Source organism: Paramormyrops kingsleyae, chromosome 16, assembly GCF_048594095.1.
Source record: "Paramormyrops kingsleyae isolate MSU_618 chromosome 16, PKINGS_0.4, whole genome shotgun sequence".
NCBI classification, from domain to species: domain Eukaryota; kingdom Metazoa; phylum Chordata; class Actinopteri; order Osteoglossiformes; family Mormyridae; genus Paramormyrops; species Paramormyrops kingsleyae.
This window is the reverse complement of record NC_132812.1, coordinates 32,949,475-32,968,913: the sequence shown is the minus strand read 5'-3', so window position 1 is coordinate 32,968,913 and position 19,439 is coordinate 32,949,475. Positions and strand designations below refer to the sequence as shown.

General features: G+C 45.2%; 2 protein-coding genes across 3 annotated transcripts in view; both read right to left on the bottom strand.

The window, feature by feature from the left end:
- Positions 1 to 244: 244 nt before the first annotated feature.
- On the bottom strand, positions 245 to 8,287 carry LOC111843670 (augurin-A-like). Its single transcript, XM_072700242.1, has 5 exons — positions 7,972 to 8,287; positions 3,704 to 3,854; positions 2,701 to 2,748; positions 2,172 to 2,326; positions 245 to 560 (listed from the first exon to the last, which is right to left on the bottom strand). Exons 2-5 carry the CDS (start codon positions 3,771 to 3,773, stop codon positions 411 to 413), a joined length of 423 nt encoding a protein of 140 aa, XP_072556343.1. The 5' UTR covers positions 3,774 to 3,854; positions 7,972 to 8,287; the 3' UTR covers positions 245 to 410.
- A 260-nt stretch (positions 8,288 to 8,547) lies between these two features.
- The window catches only part of nck2b (NCK adaptor protein 2b), a 51,956-nt gene continuing 41,064 nt past the window's right edge, over positions 8,548 to 19,439 (bottom strand). For both annotated transcript variants that reach the window (XM_072700241.1, XM_023811428.2), the window contains exons 3-4: positions 11,386 to 12,113; positions 8,548 to 9,961 (exon numbers count right to left, since the gene is read on the bottom strand). In XM_072700241.1, the coding sequence (XP_072556342.1) occupies positions 9,767 to 9,961; positions 11,386 to 12,113 (923 nt within the window). In that variant the 3' untranslated portion in view covers positions 8,548 to 9,766. The remainder of the gene's footprint in view (positions 9,962 to 11,385; positions 12,114 to 19,439) is intronic.

Sequence of the window (19,439 nt, the reverse complement as noted above, 5' to 3'; positions counted from 1 at the left end):
CAGGCTTCTTCATCATATGTTACAGCACTGGGAACCAAAATTTACTCAGTCCTTGTGTACATTTCCAGCGCTCACTAAGTCCAAATTTTCTCAGAAACTTATCCTGTGTATTGAGTGAGTTTTGAAAATTAGATATGCATGTGGAAAATGGAGAAACTTGTCTAAATAAATGGCCTAAATATTTCAGCATTTTAATTGTAAAGACAATGAAGGACAAGCAATAAAAAAGCAAAACCCAAAGTGAGTCTTTTAGAGGCAAAATTCCAAGCTTTATTTAGAATGGTTACAGTACGATGTACATATTGCAGATTTCTATGTTAAGATGCATATAATAATGTCGATTATTGACAATGACAGCATTGCATGGGCTCTCTACTCATTACATGTTGTTCCTTAGTACACATGGGTTGTTAGTAGTAGTCATAGTTGACGTTGGCACCATGCCGGAAAGAAGCGGAGTCCCGGGGTCCGATCGGGGCGTTCTCATCATAATGGTGCTGACGTCCCTGGTCATGAGCACGAGAGTAGTCCATCCAGTAGGACAGGTCAGTCTCTAATCTCTACGGGCCCAACAAGAAAAGGGAATGTAGTGTATCACTAATATTGATATCTCATAATATTGACACCTTTGATATCGATAATGAATTACCAATTATAAAAGCATTGCATGTTCTCTAGTGGTCTATCCCAACCCATGGAACATTCTTTAAATATTAGTACTATAGATTAGTGCAGGGGTCTCCAACTCCAGTCCTGGAGAGCTACTATCCAGTAGGTTTTCTATCCTACCTGGCTTCTGATGAACCACAACAGTTCTCAGGAAAATACCAGGAGCAGGTGTGGCTCATCAGAAGCCCGGTAGGACAGAAAACCTACTGGATAGTAGCTCTCCAGGACCGGAGTTGGAGACCCCTGGATTAGTGTTTCCCAATCCGGTCCTCAAGGACCCACAGTTAGTCCATGTTTTTGTTCCCTCCAAGCTTCCAGGAGAGCAAAAACGTGCTGTCTGCAGATCTCTGAGGATCAGATTAGAAAACACCGCTCTAGATAACATTAAAAGGCATGTGTTTATTATCAAAATACCCTGTCTCCATTCTGCTACCCCCAGAGCCTGCAGTGATGTGTTGCAAACATCTAGTGGAGTGAGAAAACTGCTGACAGGTTTCTGACAGCCCCAGACAATGCCCGTGGCCATCATCAGCATGGACAGAGAAGCAAAATGACACGGCCAGTGGGGCACTTAGCTCAGGGCTACCCAATAAAGGGAGTCATATCACCCCTTCTGCTTTATAACCAGCTGGTCAATGTTACTGCTTCTCTCTTACTATGGTTCACTTAAAAAATTAACTTTATGGGAGCAAGCATCTATAGCCTGCGCACCCTCTGCCCTGGGACTCTGACTAGAATAACCAGTTGGAAGATGGATGGATAATTTATTAAAACTTGAAACGCATTGAGATCAAACATCCATTGAAAATGGCACGTGTTGACTTCTTTCAGGCTGCCTAAGGAATACTAATTACACAAAACCAGTAATGCATGTTGGTCTAGACCAGCAGTGGGCATCCTATCCAGAAAGGGCCATTGTGTGTGCAGGTTTTTGCTGCAACTCCCTAATTAGAGTACTAATTAGAGAACTGATTGGCTAAAGAGTCCTGGGTTTGTACAGCAGACCTAAAGGTTATCCTAAAACCATGCTTATACTATATTGCCGATAAGATTGCCCACCACTGGGCTAGACATTAGTAATGGACAAAATGATGCTTCCTGGATGATCCGCTGTATATTTTGACCCCACTAGATAGTGAACTTGCTTTGCTTTGGGGCATGCTTCTTGTGCTTTTTAGAACAAAGAGCACCATCTAGTGGGGTGAAAAAAATACAGCAAATGGTTCATGAAGCATCATTTTGTCCAATACTACTAGACAGTATGTATAACTTTACAATAAAGTCATTTAGCAGTTGCTTCTAGCCAAAGCAATAAACAAATGAGAATTTGGGGTCAAGGGCCTTGCTGAAGGGTCCAAAAGTGAAATCATTCTGCTGACTCAGAGATTTGAACTGATGAACTTCTGATCATGGGCACAGAGCCACACACCACCCAGCAAGAATACCTTGCTGAATATACATACTTATATAATTCTAACATTTGCTTGCATGTGAACGCTCACCGCCTCATCATAGCCCATGTGCATTAGCTGCATGATCCACTGCTGCACGTCAGGTCGGCTGCGGTCCCACACGTTTCTTTTCGGCCTCCTCACCAAGAAGCCGGCAGCATCGTGCGGCGAGACAGCCACCGCCATGGGCTTAGGTTCTTGAGATGCTGCAAAGGTTAGGGGCCTCGGGTCAGAGTTAGAAATAGTCCCTGGTTTGGCCTGATTATGTGCGATTTCACAGCGCTCAGAGCTATGTCCCGTCGGTTAACAGTGTCTACATATAATGATGAATTTAAGCTGTCCTGACCGCCTGCACCATCAACATTGATCGTTCTTGCAAATATAAACAACACTTTCCTAATGATGATACCATATCTGTCACTATTAATAAATAACCATGGCACCACCTGAGACCCCGAACTGGGTAATTAAGGTCCAGCTAAATCACCAGAGAAACCAGCCCATAAATATTATTCTTCCTCATATAAAGAGTGAATCTCTAACATGTGAGATCTTGCAGAAAAATTTGAAAGTACATTACCTTCTCTTTTAGCCAAGATTTTTAATAGCTTGCTCTCACTTGAAACATCTGGAAAGTACAGTACACAAGAAGTGTTTAGGAACCAGCCCAGCTTCTCTGTCTATTAAGAGTAATCAAAACAGTTTAAACATCTGGGTCATTAAAATAGCTTAGCTGGAGTTCCCTAGACTGGGTAGATCTCAAGAAGACAGGAATGGCAGTGAAAATAACTGAAAAGCTAAGAAATTACTTTTTAATATAGGAATTTCCCAGTTAATTATCGATAAACAGGTGAACAAATTTTTTAATGTCACAATCATAAGCCATTGTTTAAAATCCTTAAATGTATACATTATTTAGATTTGATACCTATTAGTTTATTCATTTGTGTGCATATTTCAATAAAAATAGTCTTTTCTTTTAAGAAATAATAACAATCTTTTATTTTACTATAGTAAAAGTTATTAGAGAATTCCAGCCAAATTATTATTAATTATTGCCAAATTAATTTTTTCAATTTAGTTTTTACATTTGGCTTTCAAAGTATACATTACTTATTGTACTTATTATGAAAAAATGTCATGCATTATAATTTGACATTTAGAACGATTTTCATTATATTTAAAAATTATCCAGCAGAACCTCAGTTAGTTTGCACTCAGATGCATTTAAGACCTCAGACGCATTCAAGTCATAATGTGCAATGCATGGATGGATTTGACTGGATTTTTCTGGTTTGTTTTGCACTCCTCCACAGTCTCCCAGCACTCCCACTTAAAGGGTTAACACACACACACCAGTACAACTTCAGCAAGGTGCAGAGAGAAAAAGCAGCAACATGCTCTCTGGTTTTGCCACCATATAAAAAATTAAATCTATCAATCCCCCTCCCCCTCATTTCTACCAGTTTACTTGATGAGACTGTGATTGTGTGTCCATGTTAATCTCCAGTGTTTGCCTCATTTTGCAGAATTGGAGCAGCGTGGTTACCTGAGAAAGCCAGGAGGGACAGCAGCGTGGTTACCTGAGAAAGCCAGGAGGGACAGCAGCGTGGTGAGGAGCAGAAGATGCAGCCAGAGTTGCTTGGGAACCATGGTCTTCTTCACTGCCTGGACTCGAGTGCCGTTTCGGAAGCGGACAGGGAAAGTGCTCTTAGGAGGATCTAGCGAACATTCCTGGAGCAGAACAAGTCACAGCTGGCATAAGTCCATAAATTCAAAGCCGACTACAGATTGTCAGTCTTTTCAAACCGAAGCTCTCCTGTCTTTTTCCCCCAAAACACCAACTTGAAATAAATCAACACCTTCTGTCACCTGCTGACTGGCAGAGCAACATGTTCTTCTAATTGCATTCCTGTATTTCTTCATGATCAAATTCCATTGTTTAGTTAAGTCAGTCAAAATTACTATTACATTTTTTAACAGTACAAGGGTAAGGTGTTTCTGGAAAAAAATACGAATCGCTTATATGCACAAAAAAAAGGAAAAATATATTTTTTTATTCGATTCACATAAGTGAGTTGGCAACTCTGAAGTCGCTGATTGTGAGTTAGGCCCCATAACTTATAGTGCATAGTTTATTTTCTCCTTTTTTCCAGTACCATTAGAAATTGTGTAGCCGCTTTATTAAGTTGCACAGTCATGTACAGTAATTACTAGGCAGTATGAGATCAATAGTGACATTAATCTGGTTATTTGAGTTTAAGCAAATGTTAGGTACTGTTCATTAATTAAGTAAATCATTCCCGAAGTGGCATTCCCCCACAATGAGATTAATCTGCTTGTTTGTCATTAGGATAATTACTCTATTAGTCTAAAAGGAGCAGCGTTAACAAGGAAAGCTGTAAAAAAAAATGCTTAATCCACTTTTACTGAGAAAATCAATAAAATATCCCAAAGGCTGCTTATTGTGTACAGTTCTGAGTACAATACAATATTAGCTACTAGTAAATAAAATATGTCTCATCACCCAAGGCCCAAGCAAAGCGTTCTACAGGGTGCCCTTTCAGCATTAGATTCAGTTCTTTTATTTCCCATTTACACTCTGACAAATTCCTAGAAATTCAATAAAATATATTGTACATGATTATTCATTTTTAATCGTTCAACTCTCTCCAACTTAAAAGCAATTTTTGTGGCAACTGTCTTTTGTTTCTTCACCCCAAGCTAAAACAGATCTGCTTAACACGTTCCATCTTCATCCAGCTGTGGTTCAGCCAGCAGCCATTAAATGAACATTTCTGGCACTTCACCGATGACATGTATATTTCACTTGTGCTGCATATCAAGTCCTCGATGTGGGAAGTTGTTGCTTAGCCTAAGTCATCCAGGCATAAAACTTCAGCCTCATTCAGGCATAAATGCCACATTATTGGGCACAGATTTTTGATTGATCACTACAGTGGGTTTGTGTGCCAAGACTCCCTCCAATATATATATAATATATATACACAGCACGCTAAACCACTGATCCACCCACTTAAGCAAAGGGATGCTTAATGCACTTTTACTCTGCAAGAAATCAGTAAAATATCTTGACTGCTGGCTATTTTATGTGGCAGAATATTAGCTACTAGGAAACAAAATACACCCCAGGACCCAAGGTCCAAGCAAAGCTTATACACTGGATGTCTTTGCATCATTGTATTCAGTCATCTTATTTTCCATTCACACTTTGACAGACTAAAAATGAAAAAAAGAATGATATACAGTACATTATTCCTTTATTTTACCTGAATTCCTTTTCGGCAAGGTCAAGTCGATTTCTTTTTAGTTGCAATTCTTTGCCTGATTTCATTTTCACCTTGGTTTGTTACTTTCTACTAATTAATAAAAAAATGACAATGGAAAAACAGCATGTAAAAGAACATAAGACTGTGACTGGGGTTTGGTTCGAAGTACTGTACATGGTTGAGTGGCTAAAAGAACATGCATATCTGGATACATTCTCTAACCCAATTTAAAAAATGGAAATAGAACTGTTTCACCTTTATCTCCACTGCAAGCTGGTTCAAAATCAGACCAATGGTCAAAAAGACCACTGACCATTACTCTGCCTTAGTAAGAAACACACCAACAACACGTAGTAAGAACGTTTTGTAGATACAACAGTGAAATTACTCAATATCCACTGAGTAATTGCTGTATCCAGGTGTGCAGGAGCCCTACTCTTGAAGAATCACCATAAGGGTTAGCAGCAGAAAGGCTTCCTTTAATGAAGGGTAATTTACTAAAACAGCTTGCGGTCCCATATCCATCTAAAGATCACAAATCTTGGGGGGGGGGGTTCCTCATAGTCCTGAGTGTCCTGTTTATGGGCTGCAGATATACAGTCAGCTGGATCCCAGGTGGAAAATGACTGGGGGGCGGGGGGTGTCGGAAAAAAACTAGATGCTGAACAACAAATAATGGCAGAATCCTTCACCTTCAAACCAGCCTACAGCCAACTGGAAAACATCAACAATCATGTGCCTGAGACTTCTGGCATAAAAACGGAATATTAATTATAACACCACAGTAAGTACAACAACACAATGGGAAAACGGCATCACAGGAAAGAAAACAGCCAGGCGGCTCAAATGTATACTTTAATTTTCTTTGTTAAGCTCTCATAATACAATTAACTATTGTATCGCCACAAATATCATATATTCATATGTATAGTTCAAGAAAAAAAATCCCACTAGAATTTCATGTTTATTAAGCTTTGAATGATAAATGCGCAACTGTAGGCTTATAGCGATTGTTATTTATGAAATACCACATTCTCAACCACACCTCCTCCATTTCAACTCTTCCTCTGCAAACCAACTCCTTAGCTGTAATTACCCCAACGATCTATCAACACCGTATTGATTATCACAGGGGGCTCCTTTCCATATTCTCGCAGCAGTACATTCATTATTAATTCGATTGGCTGCTGGTGAAAAAGTAGCAGGATTCTTTATTTAGCCAGCAAAGCGTGTCCCTAAGACACGTGTGTGTGCGCCCGCGCGCGCGCACGCGTGCTGGGACTCAGCCGGACCCAGGTCACGCCAGTAACCTGCCCTCAGTAACACCGCGATCAATAGGCTTTATTTTCGTTGTACCGCGGCCTTTTGTAAGCCTGTAAAACGACACCTACACATGATTCTTAGTTTAAGCCCGTCGGGCAAAAATTTTCCTTATCTTTTGGAAGAGCTGCAACTTTGGCAAATGACGCGAAGGAGAGGTACATCTATGTCAGTATGTGTAAAAGATGGATCAGTCATTTAATTGTGGTGCAAAAGGTTGATTTCTGTCATTATTAAGGTTTATTGTAATATTTAAATATAATTTACATTCTCAGAAGATTAATTTCATGGGTTTGTCGACTGTGCAACACAATTAATATAAATAATCGGGTGCAAACTCAGATGACGAACATAAGCCACCCGACTATATTAATATTTAAATATGCAGCAGTCGGAACTGACCCAGATTTTGAAGTGTTCCTGAACTGCACTGAATGTAATTGGATATTTGACCCATGCGGTGAGACGATTTAAACCGATTTTGGAAGTAAAGCTGCCTTGAAGTGAGTTAGACTCAAGCCGTGTATTATACACTTCAGTTCCATACGTTTATATACATTTCTGTTGAGCAGCTGCCCCAAATTCTAGGACACGTTGCACACACCACTGAGGAAGAAGGGCATTTTTCTAAAGACAGACAGGGATTCGTGTCAGAACCGTTCGACTGAGTGATATTTATCACTGGGGAGAAGCAGACGGGCTTCTCTATGACCTCATCCCATTCCAACCAGACGGATGGCAGGGAGGCTTGTAAGGACGTGCTGGGATTGGGCTGGGGGTCATCCCGACGGCACGGAGATCACAGCCTTTGGCTCTTTTCCAAGCTCCTTTCTCAAGTTTCGCAGTGCAGCTTCCGGCGGAGCGTGTCAGAGGCTGACAGAGCAGCGGGTACAGAGCTGAAGCACGACAGGGAAACGGATGGGGAGGAGATGAAAGCCAGGTGCCGCCGTCGACCACGTGAGCCCGGAGGACGGGTAACGGCACCCAGGGAAGCGGTGCTGCATGGAAGCCGCCTATGCGCGGACCGTCCTTCACAGGAAGCTGCTTTCTCCCACGGCGCCTCGATTTCTCGCACCTCTGTGCCTCTAGCAGCCAGCTGAAAAGGACCGTTGTTAGACGCTACGAATTCCCTCTGAAAATCAAGCTCGTTTTGAGACTTTGGGTGCCTAAGTCACGTTCATAGTGCAACTGCAAGTAACTGCTTTATCCTGAAAGCCAACCTGACAATTCTCTCAACTTACCTATTCAGTATTGCTATAATTTAATTATTATTCAGAAGGGTCAGATTTATGCTACACCAGCTACTTCAGTGGCACGAAAAAGAGGCAAAAGATTTCACTTCCACCCTCTGTCGTCATGGCAACATCACTGGAAGCAGACACAGCACGACGATACCGCACGAGTTCTCACTGACAGCGCACGCGATCATCCCGTGCCAGCACTCGTGCCAAAGTCTCGTTCTGGAAACAAATTGACATGAAGCTCACAGTGATGCCCACAGTTCCACGCCGCACATTGGGAGTGAAATCGACAGACTCTTCCTGTACACGTGGAAGCATCTCTGCTAATCTTAGATCAAGGTAACACTCAATATTAAGACCAAAAAAAAAAATAAAAATTGGAGCGCCCCCTTGGGGCCAGAACTGAATACGTTTGAACCAAAAGATCATGCACAGCCCCCTGTACCCACTGGCCCAACGTATTTTTATTAAATAGCCTTTAATTCGACTCCCAATGCAGGTGTTACAAAAAGTGTCAGTTTCATAGTTCTCTGGTGACAGAAAGCTCTGCGCGAACAGAGAAAATGCTGTGTCGAATATTTTGGAAAAAAATTTAATTGAACAAAAGTATTTTAGTTCTCAACACACTGTCAAAAGGTACAGTACCTTACACTGCTGGATCTGAACAAATCTATATTTGCACCTCATGATTTAAATATACATACAATGGAAACAAGAATTAAATAATAATGCTCAAAAACATCTAAAAGATCTGGGAAACCAGTTGTTCAGCAGACTCTTGTAGGTAAACAGACATTGCAAATGTAAATAAGAATTTCCTTTTTCCTTCCTCCTTAATACAGAATTAGTGTAGACAGTCAGTTTTAACTGAAAGAAACGAAACAGAACCATGGTGCTCGAGAGCAGTAGTGCACAGACAGTATGAGGGCGGCACGTTTGGTTGTACTGACAGACATTCAGGTCCCGACTGGGAGGGGTCCATTCTCCCCACCTCCCGAAACTCCGCAGGGTGGGGAGCAGAGTCGGTTGTGTCGTCCCGCTGCACAATCTTGAGGCGCCTTAAAGCCTTAGCGTGCTGTGTTCTGAAGTGCTGGGCGGTGCGGCATTTGGAGTTTGGCGTAAAGCCCCAGAAGAGGCGGAGGGGGGTCCTCAAATAGACGGCGCTTAAAAGTGCCAGAAATATCCCGCAGCCACATCGGTGCTGCACAGAACTGAAACCACGTACTAATATCTGTGTCATATCAGTGAGCGTTACCAACTCTGCCTGCGTCTACATAATAAATGAGAAAAAAAAATCCTCAAAGACTGGATGGTTCCGATGTGCAGGAACGCAGCGGTGACGTCAGGTTTGGCTTGGAGGGGAAGTGAGCGCAGTTACTCTAGTGCGCCCCCCAGAGGCTAGACGTAGAACAACACTGCCGGATGAAAATATCCCTGCCGTCGGAGCGAGGGCTGGAGCACGCACATGCAGCAGTCACTCGGTGAGGGCACTGTCCTTGATCTGTTATACAGAACTCAGGAAAGGGTCCAAAGAAGCAAAAGGCCCAAAAGATAAACAGGCATATGAGACACTTAAATAAAACTGACTCAGCAACAGACTCAGCCATGGGCAGGGCCGCGTGGGTGGGGCCTGGCCATGCCGCCAGTCAGCTGTTCTTTACGTTGGTCGACCAACCCGGGTGAAGAAAAAAAAAACCAGGAAGGAAGGGAGCGGGCAGGAAAGGGCTCATAGACACAGCTCTGACTGGTCGAGGTGTGGATTCTGACAGGGCAGCGTCCTGGGGGGGTGGGGTGGTCACAGCAGCGGCTTGATGAGGTACAGCTTGTCGCCACGCTCGCTCGTGAAGATGGGCGCCTTCTTGTAGTGCTCCAGCAGCTCGTCCATGGTGCTAAAGCGCCTCTGGCCAATACAGAAAGCGCCCTCCGACAGCTGCACCTTGAAGTGCTTGTTCTTCCCCGGGGCCTTCAGGGACACAGAGAAGTCACTGGGCTGGAAGGGGGGGCGGGGGGCGGCAAGAGAGGAGGAGGGAGAAGGTGGAAAACTGATCAGATCAAGGACCTTGCCAACCTCACCCCAGGAATTGAGTTATTTAAATTCTTTGCTGTTATTCTAATATTTTGTCAACATCTAATTTAACCCAATGGGGATTAGCAAAAGAAGACACAGTCTAATTGGTGATGGACAGAGAACATTAACCCCACTAACCTCAACCAAATCCTCCAATGAACGAACACACACACACGCACGCACACGCACGCACGCACGCACACAAACTCGCACTACATAAGGTGACAGCTTAACTGACAGTCAGGAGAACACACTTCACAAATTTCACATTCACACCAGATGGGGGCACCACACATTCACAGGTTTATCCAACTGCTGCTGGCTTGTGAGGAAACGCTCCGTTTCTTTTTCCCAGGTTTTTACCCAACACTAAGTTTTAACAGCACGGTCTATAAATATACCACAAAAATAGGACACAACTAACAAATCCTATAAAAAGTCCCCTGAGTTTTACCTCTGCGACTCACATGAGCCTGATGCTGAGCCTTTAATGCATGTCTAATGAGCCCCACGTTAAACAAGCTCCAACAGAAATAGTAAGAATGAATGTAAAACTGTTCTTTTTAAATAAGTGTACAGGTGTAACCCAGCATAACACTTCACGCTCTCTGCCCTGTCATTTCAATTGTGTTTTCCTCAATTCTAGGACTTAATGATGGTGTCTCAGTGGGTGGCAGTGCTTGGGGACTGAAGTCCCACCTCTGTGTTGCGTTTGCATGGAGTTTGCATGGAGTTTGCATGCCGTCTGCCCTCCATGCTGATTCCTCGGGGCACTCTGGCAGTGGCCTCCTCTCACAGACCAAAGACTAATTTGCAAGTAACGTCTGACACTGTATGGTTGTGCCCTGGGGGGGGGGGGGGGGGGGGTGTTTTATGGTGTGTGGGATGTCTGGCTCATTGGGTTAGGCCTCTGTGCCTGTGATCTCTCAGCAAATTGTGGCATATCTCTTGGACCCTAGAGCAAAGCCCTCAACCACACACTGAAATGCTTCAGGGGTACAATATAACTGACTGACCTTGCAATCTGGCCCCAAATTTTGCTCACACCTGTACATATGTGTGCGTGTCTCACAAAATGGTATATGTGTAAATAATAAACTAAAAACACAAGTTGTACATTCCAGTGTACTTCTGCAACTGGTATTTTCATTTTTCTTGTTTTTGCCGCATGCTTCCACCATGTTCTGCCTATGATGGTCTTTGCCCCCCCATGACCCTGACTAGTATAAGCAGCTAGAAAATGGATGAATTGATAGATATTTGGATGGACACTAACAACAATACCCCTCACATGTGCTGCATAAGCCCACCTACACCCCAGTAAGGAAAATCAAGCCTTTCCTCACCGAAGACTCACTATCCCGCACCAGGAAGTCTCCCTCCACGCCCCGCTCGTTGAGAGCGCACTCCGCCTGGTGCCGCGTGACGTTACCGTAGTACCAATCTTTGCCGGCGAACTTGCCGGTGCGTGAGGGCCCCGTGCGCCTGGCCTGAGGCGAGTGGAGGCCCCCAGTGGGCCCTCGGCCGTCGCTCACGATGGCCACGTAGTTCTTGGGCACCAGGCCCACCTGGCCGCGAGCGTTCTTACACTTCCACCACTCGGGGTCGTTCTGTGGCTTCTCCAGCACCTCCATGATCTCCCCTTTCTCAAAGTTCAACTCCTCGTCCGTCACCGAGCTGAAGGGGTACAGAGTTTGGACCACATGCAGGACCTTGTGGCCCTGGCCGTTGCTGACCGCCGCCCCCGGCCGCGAGGACAGGTAAGCGGGCGCCTCCGCCGACGCCTCCTCGCTCTCCTCCAGCACGTAGTTGGAGGGGAACCAGCCCACCTGGCCTGCGAAGCTGCCCCGCCACCAGCCGTCGCTGCACTTCTCCATCACCATCACGCGTGTGCCCTTCATCAAGGTCAGCTCGTCTTCTCGCTCTGCCACGTAGGAGAACTTGACGAGCGCTGGGATGTTGAGGTCATAGATGCGCTCGGCCCCGCTGCTCCCGTTGGCGGGGAACTCCGCCTCCGTGCTGGGCGTCGGCGAGGCATCGCGGGCGCTCGTCTTCCGCTTGGTCCGGCCCAGACCTGACGTGCGACACAGCCAAGGGTCGTTAGACAGTGAGAGACAGACAGAGGCCCTCGCATGCGTGTGTGTGCACGCACGCACGCGCACACACACACGCACGCACACACACGCACACGCACACGCACACGCACGCACACATTGGTGTGTCCATCTAAAAGGGGACATTCCATTCATTTCTATGTGAAAAAACCTATTCCTAACCCCTACCCAGCCCTAACTAAGTAACCAAACAAAATACAAGACTTTTGGAAAAGCCATTTTTAGTTTTTTGATTGCAGTCACAGATTTTTATACAACTGGGGTCATCCATATTATGGGCCAGCGTACACAAATGCAAACACGCAGGGGTTCTTTTACATTAGATATTATTTATCATTTATTTACCACCCAAAGGGAAATTCATCAAAGTCTTAGGCAGTCAATGAATATGACGTCTAAATGATCTTCATGTTGGTGTAAAACTATGGTATGTCTGTCAAAGTGTGTCAGCTTTTCAAAACCTCCCCTAGTCACCCCGGTATCTGCAGCAAAAGTCACCCATGTGATACCCTTGTATTTTTTGACTCAAACACTATCTCACCTTGTTTCGTTAAACTGTGCCTTGCTTAATTATTTAACTCATTTAATGAATTGAGCTGCTGGTGAAGTTGAACAGATGGAATGGCTGATGTGCCTCCTTAGGGGGTTATGGAACCAAAGCAGTGCTGATCCTGCCATCCAACAAGGTATCAGGAACGTTTCAGTGAAGAAGTTGTTGTTTTTTTTGCTTTACTATTAATTTAAATACCTAATTTGACTTCCTAGTGCACATGCACAGCACTGCACATGCAGCATCAGACAGACAGAAGAGGAATTTGAGGTTAAGGGCCATGCTCTAGGGCTCAACTGTGAAACGTTTCAGGCAACCCTGAGAACTGAACCGGCGACCTTCTGATGGCAGCCAGAGTGTCCTAACCCACAGAGCCACACTCCACTGCCGGACCGGCAGCCATCCACCGCAGACAGGGATGCTGCTAGGGTTGTTTTGGGGGAGGGGATTTTAGCCCCAAACCTATAATAATTAGCTTAAACAATGCATTCTCATTCTTTTTAATTTAAATCCAACAGAATGTGACATTGCATCATAGGGTCAAGGGGTCAAATCCTAAATTCACCTACGACTATAGCTTTAGGTCCATCACATAAGGGAAAAAAAACACCCTGTGCAACCTCAAATCAACCACTAGAGGTCTCATTTCTCTGAACGTGATCCCATCTATCCAATTTAAAAGGCCACAGGATTACGGAACTGCATAGTAAAAATTGACTTTGCATTGATTGTAGTTAAATTTGAATAGGACAGCCTTTCTGCAGTGGAATGACGGGGGGGGGCAGCTAGGTAGATGCTGTTGCTGGGAGACTCCCACAGGCTTCGTCATTCTCACACGGGCGACAGCTCGCACAAAGCTTCAAAGGACCTGTTAGCATGGATCCTGGTTTTTCCATTTGGGGGGGCATGTCCCTTTCTATTCCTCTCCATCATCCCTCGTTTAATATTCCCCAGATTACGCTCACCTCCTTGCCCTTGGGATTCCCCACTTTCAAAAACGGCAGAGGACAGACACGCAAAACCACCTGGAACACCATACACACACAAACATGCTTCTCGTCCCTTTTGTCATCCTTCGTTATCTTTTATCTTTGGTGCGTCAGCGCGGGTGGTCGTTTGCCAGAACCGCTCGATGCCCCCGCGGCAGGTTCACGCAGAGGCCGTGCTCAGAGTCCTACCAATGCTCACAAACCAGTCTAGACCATAATTATTGAGTTTTCACACATTACCGAACCCCGTCCCAGTGCTTATTCTGCTCCAGCACATGGGTCTTTTAAATTCCGCTGCCCTTTTTCACCCCCCACTGCGAAGGACATCCCTGTACGGTCGTGTTCCTTTCACCTTAACGCCAAGGGGAACCATCTATATTCCCCATTTAATTAGCTTTCGCTAATAAAATGCTACGCATCAGCCCATACGCACCGTAAATGGCTTTAGCGAGTCACTAAAATGTTTAGCCTCTGGAGCTTTTTGTCACTGGGCCGAATGTGTATATTAGAGGCTGCTGAGTTAGCAAATGAATCAGAAAAGGAATGAAGGCCATCGACAGCCTGAAGAGACTCATCGGCTCTGGTGGCTGGTGTCAGAATGGACAGGCACAGGCCAGCGGTTTTTCCCAATGAACACTTTTGTTGTGTAGCAGGTACTTAAAAAGGTGTCATCAGGAGGTTCTTTCCCTAACATCTGTGCAGGGCAGGAAAACCAGCTCTCCTCCTGTCCAGCGGGATGGGAGGAGGCGGGACCAGAGGGGACCACCCACCTACCCATCCACCATCTTCACACAAAGCCTGCTGAGATACAGGGGGCGTCCCATATTCACACACCTACCATGGCACTTTGTGTTAGATGGAGCTCTTAAAGACGCACAAAGTCGCACAGCATTAACGCACCGCAAAGAGGGTGCATAAATCAGAGGGAAAACCTGAAATGATTCAAATTAACAGCAATTTGCTGGAGTGTACCCACAATTCCTAGCAGTACGGTACTCGGAGAGGAATGGTGTAAATGACTGCCAGGAAGATGAACACATCTCTGTCAAAGCAAGACAGATGTTACCCCCATACGACACGCTCGGCATACATTTTTCATACACCTCTTTAAAGCTTTCGCAAAAAAGCCCTGAAAATTAGCTAATGAATCATAAAACATCCACAGGAATCTAATAAACTGAGGCAGAGATTAACTCCCCCACCCCGAATCTCCTTTTACTGCAGTGACCATTTTCGCAGCCGGCCCCCCCGGGGTTTGTAACAGGGGCGAAAGAGAAAAGCGCAGAAAACTGCAGCTGGACACGGAGCCACCGCAGAGCGCTAAAAGCTCAGGGCGGCGCGGGAGAGGGCCCCGCCCAAGTCATCAGGGGCCAACACGGCCGGCTCATGGGCCCCGGGGAAGGAGCCGCACGGATCGAATGGAGGAGGCGGCGTCTTGGATGACAGCGCACGATGGATCGGTAGCCCGGACCAAAAGACCGTCCAAGTCAGCACCCCCACAAGAGCATTTCCCACACTGACGGAAAAGCTTCAGTAAACAGCCCCCCCTCCCAACCAAGAAAATGGGGGGAAAAAGGCAAACGTGTCTTCTTCGTGGGGGGGAGGAGCAATGGAAAAGTGCGTTATTTTCAGACACTTCCAGCGGTGAGCCCCCCCTACCAACCCTCGTTCTGCACGCCATGACAGCAGATTCATGTTCTGCATCTGTAATGAAACTAAGCTCCTTTGATGTACGTTTAAACCCACGGCAGGCATGTCAAAGGCACATTCCAATCCTTCCCAAGCAGAACAAACTCACAGAATGCAACTAAACAAAAAAACTCTAAGCAAATCAGTTTTACCGCACAGGTTTACATTTTTGGAGGAAAAAAAAAGCACAAACGGCTTCAGACTTAGACTTACTGACATTTGCAGGGGTGCTACTTAAATTTATCGCAATTTAAAATCTTGGCACACTTCTGGTCATGATGCTTATGGCTCAGGACAAAAAAAAAAACAAGCCAGTCTGCCATCTCCACCAATTAGGTTACAGCATAAGTAGCAGCAAGTACTGTGCAAGTATTATCACCCTGACCAAGAAATCTGTGTCACTCTTTATCAGAGCTCAATACAGGCCCGGCTCACAATGCATCAGTTCAGGAACACACTGAACCGTAAACCCAAAAAGACTGGCAAAAAAACCCCACCTCACATCTCACATCCTACCAGGCTCTGCAGCATAAGAGCTCTTAAATGAGCCAATAATGTAAAAAACAGCTAGAAACGTCTCTGCAGAAATCATCTACTTTCCATTTCATTTCACTCTAGGTGCTGAAACGGGGAAAAAATCTAACATTATAAATTCACAATTTGCCTCACTGAGAATCGTTGTGTGTGTGTGTGTGTGTGTGTGTGTGTGTTTTAAAGGTTAATTAGCACCAATTTTACTTCATTATCAAGCAAAATTTTCCAAAGGTTTCAGGCTGTAAAATGTAACCGAATTATCTTCTCCCAGCACTTCCTGTAGTGTTATTTTCTGCATTTGGGGCGTATGCTAATCCACTCTCACACACGACAGATAGGGAAAGTGCTTATATTTCAGAGGAGGCCGTTATCAGGCCAATCTACAAAGGGCTCTGCTTACGAGTCTGAACCGATCACCATTTGGTGCCAATTACGCAAGCCCACCTCTCCCCTCTAGAGGGAGCACTACTGGGAATCACCAACAAAGAGGCTTTGACCTGTAGAATTGTTTGAGTCGGGGCAGATTATACCACTTTCTGTGACCTTTGTTGAAATTTTAAATCGGTTTATTTTAGACAAATGGCTAAAAATAGTATAGCAAGGGTGATGTTGACAATTTTACCTTTAAGGTGGCGTGACGCTGGATAGATTCATCACCCCGGAAGCCCGACTGGCCTCCGAGAGGTGAACACCCAGGGTGGGGGCAGCCCAGTGCCTGCAAAGCCATCTGCATTTTTTTATGAACCCCCCCCCCCCCCAACACACACACACACACACACACACACACACACACACACACACACACACACATTTGTAATTATACCTTTGTAGGGACTCTCCATTCATTTCTATAGGAAAAACTCTAATCCCAACATGAGGACCATAACCCCCACCCAGCCCTAACCTTAACCATAAGTAACCAAACAAGATATGGGGCTTTTGGCATTTTTAGTTTCTTGACTGCAGTCACAGACTTTTATAAAACTGAGTTTCTCCTTGTGGGAAATGAAAAGAAAAAGGTCCCCACAACACCAGAATAACAGGTTATCAATGTAGGACATTCAGTCCCCACAATATAATATACACAGACACACACACTCGCACGCACGCACGCACGCACACACACACACACACACACACACACACACACACACACACACACACGCACGCATACACACACACACACACACACACACACACACACACACAGGGCTTCTTTTACATTAGATTTTATTTATTTAGCAGATGTTTTCATCCAAATCGACACACTGTGCAAGTCTTAGGCAGTCAATGAATATGATGTTTAAATCTTAATGTTGGTGTAAAATATGATATGTCTGTCAAAGTGTGTCAGCTTAGCCATTTCAGAGCCTAAAGAGGAGACAGAAAGAAAGCCTTACAGATGGACATGCGCAACAGTGTTTCATTTACACTTCAATGTGTGGCAATACGGGGTCTCAGGGACGCAATGTCCTGCCCACACTCCGCCTCACCCCCACCCCAGCAGTGGAGAAGCTCTGCAGCTGAAACGGCCCCAAATTCACCGTCCACAACCCCTGCCCACACACAGACAGACTTGCCCTGGACGGCAGCGTGAAACAGGCACCAATTCATGTAACTGCGACTCGTGCAACCGAGACTGGTGCAACTGAGACTCGTGCAACCGCAACAGCTGTCAGCATAACTGAATTCCCGACCAATCATAGCGACGGGGGAGTTGTTCAGCGTGTTAAACGCTCATGCCGCAGAAACAGGTACAATGTGATGCCACTGGCAAAATCACTCAGCTACTGTAAAGCGGGACATGGGCATCAGTCACCCGGGCCACTGATCCCCACTAACAGGGCAGGGCTGGCAAACCAGATGGAGGGTATCTAGCAGGACATCACTCAGAATCTCCAGTCCTCCGCTAATTAACCGAAACAGCTCTCATTCTGACAGATATATGCATCTCATTCCAGACTTAATGTATGCTGACTAACAGAGGTTAACAGGACAAAATGGTGACAGAAAACATCTGATTCACTTTTAAACAAACACAAATCATTAGTATCACTCGCACATTTGATGGCCTTGAAGAAAAAAAAAATTACATATGCGACTGGAAAACATGGCTGTCATCACCTATTCTTAATGTGATAACTGTCATTCTTAATACAAACAACAAGCTCTTCGTAAACATCCAGGCATCCGTGGTCACGCTTGTTGTTATGATGTCACAATGCTGCCGGAGACCCTTACTTAGGGTCACCCTGTCACTACTGGCAGGACAGCGAAATTAAAGCGTTTATGGCCATGATGGAATACACTGTTATCCCATCAATCCTTGAATATGAATCACACACACACACACACACACACACACACAGACAGACAGACAGACACACACACACAGACAGACACACACACAGACACACAGACAGACAGTCTGGCTCTCCTTGTGCACTTCTGTGTCTAAAACACAGGTCATATATGTTTCAAATTATGAAACCACTGGTTTACAAGCTCACAGACGTCATCATCTGCTTCTCTTCCTGTGAAACATTTCCATTACAATTTTCTGGAGTATATAACATTTAGCAGGTTATAGAAACAATAGGGCAGCTTTCAGCAATAAAACAACAAACATTAAAAGCACTTTAAAGACCACTGATGAGGGATTCTAAGGTTCTATGTTGTAGGAATTTCTTCCCACATCTGCCTTCACACCAACATGACGGTACATTGAGATTCAGAAGAGCCCCAACATGGCCGGCTGCGCTTTTAGTTAATTTCTAGTCCTTTTGAAACGACCAGACTGGCTCCTCCCTAGTGTGTAGACCAGGGGTGGTAACCTTGGCGACAGCCAATCAGAGGCCGGCGAGAACAAGGAGCACTTCAGTACTCCCAGCCCTGTTGACCTTTACGGAATTACTCAGCAGACGCTGCGTCCGAGGGCTTCATAAGTGGCCGGAGTGGAAGTTCCCGCACGGGGGCCCACCACAGCTTGCCTAACAGCCTGCCAAATAAGAGCTGCTCCTTTTCTTGGACACTAAGTAAGCACTGATGTACTGGGCGCAAAAAAATGACAGAAAAGCAGAACATACATGAACAGAATTGAACAAGTAAGATTTTGGCTGCCGACCTCAGCATCAACCTCTGAGATGAATCTTGGCGGAGGAACCGCGTGTTAATTAGACCGCGACCGCCTCGGCGTCTGGTCGATACTTCGGTCAATGGCGCACGGCACGTCACAGAGGGTGAGGTATTTCTTACAATTCCGCAGAACCGTTTCCAAGACACTGCCCCGCCCGTAATCCGACGGCCACTCCCAGCGTTATCGGCATGTTCGCAAGACCGGCCTTGTGTTATTCTGAAAGCCTGCCAAGCAAACATAAATAAATAAAAATTAAAAAGTAGGTTATAGTGCAAAATAAAATTGATTAGCAGTGGAACTAAGCATATTCCCCGACAGCTCCAGCGCCCGTGGCAAACTTCAGGTTGTTTGTGCTTGGAGTGTTAGGGAGAAGAGGCCTGCAGGTTCA

Coding starts and splice junctions, on each gene's coding strand:
- LOC111843670 (XM_072700242.1), bottom strand. CDS start 3,773: ATGGTTCCCAAGCAACTCTGGCTGCATCTTCTGCTCCTCACCACGCTG. Junction 2,749..3,703: donor GTCCCTCCTGGCTTTCTCAG/GTAACCACGCTG, acceptor TGTACTTTCCAG/ATGTTTCAAGTGAGAGCAAG. Junction 561..2,171: donor ACATGGGCTATGATGAGGCG/GTGAGCGTTCAC, acceptor TTGGGCCCGTAG/AGATTAGAGACTGACCTGTC.